The sequence below is a fragment of the Echinops telfairi genome, unplaced genomic scaffold (assembly GCF_000313985.2).
Source record: "Echinops telfairi isolate 266 unplaced genomic scaffold, ASM31398v2 ScPeMD7_4;HRSCAF=17, whole genome shotgun sequence".
Lineage (NCBI taxonomy): Eukaryota > Metazoa > Chordata > Mammalia > Afrosoricida > Tenrecidae > Echinops > Echinops telfairi.
In genome coordinates, this window is record NW_022103900.1 from 38,845,415 (window position 1) to 38,854,739 (window position 9,325).

Sequence of the window (9,325 nt, forward strand, 5' to 3'; positions counted from 1 at the left end):
GAATTTACAAATGTGCTTTACACAATTGATGTATGTATGGATTGTGATAAGAGTTGTATGAGCCCCTAATAAAACAATTAAAAAAAAAAAAAAAAGAAATTACAGAGGTAGTAAACAATATTCTTATCTTTAAAAACATAAAGAGACTCCCAAAGGGGAGTGAGGGTTGGGTGACAATGTCTATTCTTATTTCTATTTTAAATTTCATGTTAGTACATAGTACAATAGAACATAATAGATTTCTCATAATCAGTTCTTACACCTAGCTTCTCCAAATATGCAATAAAAATATTTTCATGAAATAAAACTACCCAACAGAAAACATTTCACTGAAACGTTATTGACTAGTATAGTACTCAAGTTGTTCTGTGTTATAAAGTACATGTAAATTATATTGTCTATAATCCCAAATCAAGCTTTCAATGGGACAAAAGTACCCCAAATTTCTAGTTCATCTTAAGAATTAGATGTATAAATTCTCACATTAACAATTTAACAAGAGCCTGAAGTATATATTAGGAAGTGAACCAAAATTTTACATTTTAAGATAACTGGCTAGATTGGTCATATTAATGTAAATGTATTTTTGAAAGAAAAGGATAAATGCTTAGTTGAAGTATAGATATGATGCCAACTGTATCTAACTATAACACGCAGGTACATTTTTCTCCTAAAGGGTTTACCTGTATATTTGAGTCTCCCTTTATAAACTTTGCTCCTTCTATTATAGCCATGTATGAGAATCTGAGTTGATCTGGTGTCTGAATAAGTCCCATTCGAAATTTTCTCATATTCAGCAGCACTTGTTTAATATTAATATCATTTCCTTTTTCCAGCTGCAAGAAAAATGAACATAATGAAAACCTTTTGTGGTAGAAGTTCAGAAAATAGAATTGCGAAGATTTCTGTTAGTCATTGTGCTGTTCATGAAAAACAAGGATAATTTAATACTGCAGTAGCAACTGTGCAGAACCATCACAGTATGCTCAAGAGCTATATAGAGTAGGGTTTCCTAAAGTGGGTGTTACCAGTCCCCTAGGAAGCTCTGGAACCATCCACAGGGACTGCAATAATAGATAAAACCATAAACTATGCTTGTTGCCTAGGAGTCGATTGCAATTCACAGCAACCTCAACCTATAGTAGATCTCTACACTTTATTCTGGATATGGGGCTATATCACAAAAAGTTTTCATTGCCAGGGGGATACGGAGTAATCCCCCACCACCACCACCGAAAGGGGGATGGTGGGCCAAATATGGCTGTAAACTTTGGACAATAGAGGGTTTTTTTATTCTTCGGCTGACTCACAACTGATGCCAAATCAGTTCATTAACTTGCTCATTTGGACAGTAATTGGTCAAACAAACCAAACCAAACCAGTTCTGGCTAAGTGTGCTAAAATAAGTTTTCTTTTTCTCTGAAACAAAACCTTAACAAGAGCAAACTTTTATGACCCCCGCTCTTACCCCTTTGTCCTATCTATACTACAGACATGGTGCCTGGGTATCCTGCAACTAAATAAAGATCCAGAGAGTGAAGATCCAGTCTAGCTCCTTAAGGAAACTACTATGGACTATCGACCTGGTAAACCAAAAAACAAACAATTTCCTTATCTCCTAAGAAAAAACTGAAAGAAAAAAAAAGAAAAAGAAAAAAAAACTGTTGATGTTAAGGGAGGGCAGGGTCTTTGCTATTTGACTCAATCCAGTCCTAACAGGCATAAACATGTAGTCCAGTTTTAACATTTATGATTAATAGACACTAGAATTTTTAAATGTTAAAGTTCATATTAATGTAGTAATCCTATTTTTGAATAATAAACAGCGTAACAACCAGAATGGTAAAGTAATACAGCAGCTCTGACAAGATTCTGTTGCTACTTCCTACCTTTCTTCAGAGAAATGAAACATGTAAAATGCTCTGCACCAAGAAAACCACTCAAGTGATCAATACTCAAACTCAAAACTCAACGCCCATTGAGCTGATTCTAAAACATAGTGATCCTACTGGACATAGAACTGTTCCTGTGGGTTTCCAAGACTATAAATCTTTATAGGAATACAAAGCCTCCTTAAAATATGTGTTTTACAAAAAAAAAATGTGTTTTACTTTGAGGAAAGAGTTGCTTGGTGTGAGGGCTCAGGACTATAATCCTGAGGACAGCAAAGCATGATATAGTCCACAAAGCAAATGTTTTATATACTACTTTGTTAAGAAGTAGCTGAGATCTTCAAAGCTTGTCATCGGCCATGTAAGTGCAGCTACTGATGTTTTCCTGAGCAAAACACAGAAGAATGAAGTAAATCAAAAGTCCCTGGGAACAATTAGCACAGAGGACTAATGTGTCATTCAAACCTCCATCTCCATGGCCTTGAGGACAGCAGAACTAGATGGTGCTTACCTGGCTACCACTACTGACAAAACTCAAAATCTTAAAGAAGACTATACCTACAGGTTGGATAAAAATTGGTGAAAGCCTTAAGAGACCATGGCTATTAATCACTCTCCAGATTTGGAACTTAATTCACGCTTGTGGCTCACTTTTCTGTCAAGTAATAGACAGCTTTATACGGGGAACAGTAACATTAGGAAAGTCAAGAGGAGCCCTGGTAGGGTAGTAGGTTACACATTGGGCTGGAAATCACAGCTTGAAACCACCAGCCACTCCATGAGAGAAAGAGAGGAAGTTTTCTACTCCCATAAAGGTTTGCTGTCTTGGAAATCACAAGGACAGTTCTACTCTGTCCTACAGGGTCACTATGAGATGGAATTGACTCAATGACAGTGAGATGGAGATAGAAAGGGCAGCATTTACCCAAGGACAAAGTTCAGACAGCAGAAAGAGTTGCAAAATGAGACATGGAAACAACTAACCAAGGAAGAGTTCTGTTTCATGGTAGGGATTTTAATAAATGTCAAAAAACAAAATGTGTGAATTGCTGAATTGTATACCTTCATGCAATTCACAATAAAATTTTAAAACAAACAAACCCTTTGGGGCAGTTTTATTCTGTCACATGGAGTATGAATCAGAATCAACTCAACAGCAACCCAACGACAATAATCAAGGGTTGCGCAGACTGTGGGTTGTCACAGTCTGTGCAAGCCAGAGGCTCTGTGGAAGAAAGTCTTATGATGTACTTCTATAAGAACACAGACATAGGTGGGTTTACCATAGTTTCACCTGAGGGCAACTGTGTCCAGGTTTTTGGTTCTAAAGAAGAAAGAGCATGAAGCACTTTCCCAGGCCAAAAGGAAGCAGTGTCATGTATTTGCTCCCTGAAGATACTGATGACCCTGTTGCCATAAACTGTGGATCGACTTCTTTACGACAGGGTGGAAATGCTACGTAAGATCTCTAGACCTGACAAAATAACAATTTATGAACTATCAAGGGCTCATGAGGGAGGGGGGAGCGGGGAGGGAGGGGAAAAATGAGGACCTAATGCCTGGGGTTTAAGTGGAGAGAAAATGTTTTGAGAATGATGAGGGCAATGAATGTACAAATGTGCTTTACACAATTGATGTGTGTATGGATTGGGATAAGAGTTGTATGAGCCCCTAATAAAATGATTTAAAAAAAAAAAAGATCTCTAGACCTTTAAGGAAGTAGATCAGCAGGACTTTCCTCTCACAGAATGCTGGTGGTCTCAGAGTGCTGACCTTTCCGTTAGCAGCTAAGTCCTTAACCATTCTGCCCCCAGCGCATTCAGGGGCCATGTTCTTTACAGAGAAGACCTCTCCTATTCATGAATAACACAAAATACTGAGAATGCCTATTTCAGTGCTTGAGTGTCTGATGGTTTGAAACCTCCTTTTGGAGTATTTTTCTAAAACTCTTATTTCTCAAACACTGTTCTAAATCAATCTAAAAAAAACAAGAGCACTAAAGAAGTTATTAAGGGTGGTGTGGAAGCACCAATCTTCCCTTTCTTAATAAGGATTAATCTTACAATTCTGGCATTCCAATGCATGTTTCTCTAAGTTTTTAGTAATACATGCTTTACAGAGGAGCTGCAAGGTCAGCAGTTTGAAACCACTAACTTCTGAAGAGAGAGATGAGACATTCTACTTCCATAAAGATTTATGGTTGAAGGAAAAACGCACAAGGGAGTTCTACAGTGATCTGTAGGGTCGTTTGGAGTCAGAACGGACTTGATGGCGGGAACTTCTGTTTTTAATATGCTTCATGTGTACTTGTGATTCAAAAAGGTAACGGCCAAAAGAAAAAACAAAAAAGGAATGCTCAAAAAAGTGCAATGATGTATAGCTAAGTTTTCTAAGAACAAGGAGCTCTTGTGGTATAGACAGAGACCAAAAGATGAAGGCAAGGGAGCATAAGGCTGTAAAGCCAGGGTTTAGGAAATCAGTCTACAAAAGCCCAGGTTATTGATCATCTTAAAACAAGAGCAGGGATATGCACAGTACTCCAAAGAACACTGAAGTGAACAGCCAGATGATATGGAAATGAAGCAGAAGGGATCATAGATGACTTTAATGCAATATGAAAAGGGAAAAACAAGGTAAAAGTTGACAGATGAATTAAGGTCAATAGATACCCCTTGGAACCCATGGAAAAATGAACTTCTTTAAAAAGAAGTATTACTGCCATCACTGTGAACGGGCTGGTAGAAAAACAACACATTGAAAGGGGGCATAGATATGAATCTCAGGGTAATAACAATAATACCTACATCTACTGAGTGCTTACCATACACAAGGACATGTTCTAAATTTATTAATTCGGTAATTCTTAAAACAACCCTCTGAGTTAAGTACTACTACTATCTCTAGTTTATAAATAAGGAAACAAAGGTGAATACTTTTTTGAAGAGAAAGGGATTGAGCACTACATATCAATTTATGTTTTTAAAAGGTGGGAGGAGGAGGACATCTTATTGTCATACAGCTACCTGAATAAATCATCTTGGAGATAGCCAGAATTATCTTGGACAAATCTCCACAAGTCACAAGAAAGAGTTCCCACCACGGCCTTCACGTTGACTCTGACTCATGGTAATCCTATACAGTATTTGCAAGATAGTTGAAAGGGTACAAATAGATTATTACTCTTTTCCAAAAGAAAACGTAAGTTTCAGTTTGAAAAAAACACAGTTCTGAAATACTGACATCAGAGCTTACTTCTGCCAGGAGACATAAATAAACAAATAAATAATAAGCGAGATGAAAATGAAATCACAAGTTGCACTTACCAAAATAAGACAGGTGTCTACTAAGGAAAATGTGCCAGACCGCCCAATACCAGCACTGCAGTGAACCACCACAGGTCCATGCTCAGCTTTCAAGGAGCCAGATTCTCTCACTTTAAATAAGAAATTGAGAAATGAAGCTGGTGATTCAGGGACTCCAAAATCTGGCCAGGTGGTATAATGAAAGTGAGAGATTGTTCTGGTTTCACCACTCTACAAAGTGAAAATCAATGGGGAGGGGAGCGTTAGTTTTGGGGATTTGTTTTTTTTCTCCCCCCTTTTAAAAACCTATTTCAGAAGATTGTGTATTTACCAGAATGCTTTTAATCCATATGAAATTTCTGTTCCATGATTTTTTTCATTTGGTTTTCAATAAACACTTACATAAGATGGGGAAGCTTTTCATTAAGGGAAGCCAGAATATATTATCTATCCTATAGGCATGTTCTAAGTTCCTTAGATATTAATTTAAACCACATAATTATCCTACTAAAACCCATCTTCCGGATGACAAAACTGGAAGAGACGCAGAATCTGATGGCTAAAAATGACAGTTAGGATGCGAAGCTGCAGCAGTCATGTGTACAATTCAGATTCTCAACCACCGAGCTGTACCACACACTTTATCAAGGTTTTCCTCAAGTCACATGAGTGAATTCCTTTTTTTCTAGTTTTCAAAATACCCTATTAATAACATTTTAAATTCTCTGATATTCTTAGAGAATTTGAGTCTTTTAAAATATAATCTCCCCTTCATATAATTTATCTTTTAGAGTCTATTGCATAGGCACAGAAGGAGCCCTGATGGCACAGTGGGTTGTGTTGGGGTGCTAATCACCAGGTCACCAGTTCAAAACAACCAGTTGCTCCACAGGAGAAAGATGAAGTCTTTTTACTCTTTTAACAATTAGTCTTGGAAAGCCATTGGGACAGTTCTACCCTGTCGTATAGGGTGGCTGTATGAGTCAGAATGGATGAGATGGTAGTGAGTTTAGAGTTATATAGGAACAGACGTGGAACTAAGAATTAATGAGAAGAAACCATCTTTACAGTTTTAATTGAAACAGCCATTCTAAATGCTGCCTTCCTGCATGATAGCAATTCCCAATCCTAAATCTGTTTCTATGCTTTTGTGAATGGACTAAGATGGTTTACCATTATATACTAAATGTCTCCTGAAGCCTGGCTGGCACTCACTCCTACTTTCTAGATATTTCTGACTATCTCATGAAAATGTTCTTTAGCTTTTGCCAATTACTGTTGGTCTTATATATACTTATACCTGTCATTTCTCTAAATGTAGCAGTAATGCTTCAACATGTCTGCACAATTGTTCAGGCATGTCAATATATTAAAAACTGGGTATCTTGACAGTTAATAGTTCAATTAATATAGTATCTCATTCTTAATAAAAAATTGAAAAATTAGAAGTTGTTTTTCATTTTTTAAAATGTTATTTTTAGAATTTCAGTCTGCTGATTCCCAGATTTTTTACATAAATAATAACAGTGCCCAACCCCATCTTTCTATGTATCTAGCTGTGATAATTCCCAACACACTGTGATCTAAGAGTTCTCAACATCGTTCCTAAAGGTACAAGAAGATTTCTCAACTAGTAACTTAAATGACCATTATCATTTTTATATTTTAAAACATTTCCTTTAAATTCAAATTAAGTATATGCTAACGGGGGGGGGGGGGGGGGGAATAGAGTAAAAAGGCGACTTGTGCTTTTATGAAACATTCTGAAAAATACAAAAAATTATGAAAATAAAAAACAGGTTAAGTATTTGCTGGAAGCAGTTGGGATGTAGAGCTGACTATCCATCAGCAGGAAGAGAAAATTGGGTTTGGGGGTAGGGTGGTGGAACTGTTCTGCTATCTGAAAGCTCACAAAATTGTATACCAAAATCATGAATTTTGCTGGGTGCAAAATGGTGAGTCCATTTACCGTATTTTTAAAAGGAACTTCAAAGAAATCTAAATTAATAAAGTAAAACTACAATTTTCTTTTACAAAGCACTAAGCAGATAATAACAACTTAATACCTCTAAGAATACCTAAAAAGTTGATCCTTAATTAGCCCAGGGGTATTGCTAGCACAAAACCACATTTTCCTTTAAACTAGATTTAAGATTTCAGTGAACGTTTTTACTTTTTTTGATGACTGCCTTTTGCATACAGCACCCTTGCCCAGTGCTGCGGGAGCACAGCAGATAGGGTACAAGACCTACAAGGTTGCAAAATTACTTACTGCATCACCTTCTGGCTCAAAGCCTATGGTACTCTACAGTCCTGAGTGACTACTTTTTCTCTGTATAAACAGCAGTCTCCTAATTTTTTTTTAACTTAGGTCACACTGTCTTGATATAAAAAGCTAGTTCCCAGAAATGCTTATGGCTGTTTGCAAAATATAGTCTTCCACTAACAGATTTTTTTAATTAATGGTTTTCTTCCCCTATAGGATCAAGCTAAAGGACTTATTGAGAGATTAATTATGATTAATTTACTCCTACTTATTGTAACAGCATTATAAACACAAAATCATATAACATCTGTACTTGTGCACAAGCCGAGTTTTTCAGTACTTTCTAATGCAGTTTTTGTGGTAAAATTAGGTGCTTTGGCTGATATTTGGGTCGGCTTCTATTCAAGTATATACAGTAATTCATAGCTACAAACACATGAAGTAATAATAAAATCCCTATGTTTACTATGTGGGTATAGAAGACATGTTTATATGTGACTGTGTCTTTTCCCTGTTTTCAAGCTGAAAAAAAACAAAAAACAACTAAACTGAAAAGAGAAAAAGGATTACTGAAGGGCAGAGTGAAAGCCAAACAATTAGCAACTTTGAGCAAACTTCTGTCTCACTTGCCTTAGTCACTGAGTAACCATTAGCCTGTCCCATCCAATCATCCCTCCCACTGACCCCTATTGTAGCACACACAATTCAAGAGGCATCCCAATCCCCCACCTGCCTGCATAGATAAGTTTATCTGGTTCTCTTTGAGATTCTAGTGCTTAAAGGATACTGCACAAAAATTCCAGTGCTTTTATTTCTTCTTTGAAGGCAAAGTCCCATTTACATTTTTAAAGGAAAATTAGAAATTCAAAGTTTCTGAATATCAAATTTGTTATGTAAGATAACCATGCTGATTATTTATGAGTTAAGCAGGTAAAAGACAAATAGTCCTTTGGCAATTTATGTATATGCTTTGTGTAAAGCCATTTCACTCAAGTTAACAATTATGATAGGTAACTACATGCAATAATAATTAAAATATATACAATTTTATACCTATAGATATACCTTGAGGTACTAAGATGTTTTTAAAGTAAAATGTTTTCATTAAGTCACAGTTGCAGCATTCATAAATGAGGCTAATAACAGTACTTCTAACAGTTTTGAGAATAAATAAAATAATGAATGTAAAATGTCTGCAAAATTTTCTAACCTCCATTATTTTCAACTACTTCACTCTACAACTACAGCATCACTGAGTGTATTAATATCATCTCATGAATATATTTCCAGTTTGTATTCACTGTCACTGAGTTCATCCGCTCATCAATTTTTACAAGGATCCTTACTATAAACAACAATAACTATTCAGTTACTGAAATTTGTTTTCAAATTGAAAAGGCACTCATTAACCAGAACAGTAGTCAAGGAATGTCATACAAGGAGATAAACATGTGGTGCTTTCATTCTAAACAGAAGGAAAAGCATATACAAAGGTGGGCCTCCACACAGGGAACAGACCTATTTCATATATGGAGTACTTCAGCATGAGCTGTACCTGGATGAGATAAAAACAGACAAGCTGACCAGTCAGAGCCCTCTACTTTGAACACAGACTTTCTTTCATAACTGATGAGAACCATGGAGGGGTTTTGAACAGTATAGAAGGAACACACTTATTCTAGAATAACTGTTAGGTAGGCCAGCATAGGGCTGGGAGATGTCCATTAACACGTGCCCAGAGGGCCAAGCTAGGGGAACAAAGGAGTGGCACAGCGCACATGCTCAGGGTTCCCGCCAGTAGGCAAGGGTGGGCGTGAACTTGAATTGGATCACCTAGCCAGGTAAATTCAATTCAGCCAATGGGG

At 36.7% G+C, this 9,325-nt stretch overlaps 1 protein-coding gene across 1 annotated transcript in view; it reads right to left on the reverse strand.

Annotated features, from left to right (window-relative positions):
* Positions 1–9,325, reverse strand: part of PTPN2 (protein tyrosine phosphatase non-receptor type 2) — a 115,597-nt gene that overhangs the window by 24,655 nt on the left and 81,617 nt on the right. Inside the window, exons 6-7 of the mRNA XM_004703843.2 lie at positions 5,216–5,425; positions 684–836 (exon numbers count right to left, since the gene is read on the reverse strand). Coding sequence (XP_004703900.1) covers positions 684–836; positions 5,216–5,425 — 363 coding nt within the window. The remainder of the gene's footprint in view (positions 1–683; positions 837–5,215; positions 5,426–9,325) is intronic.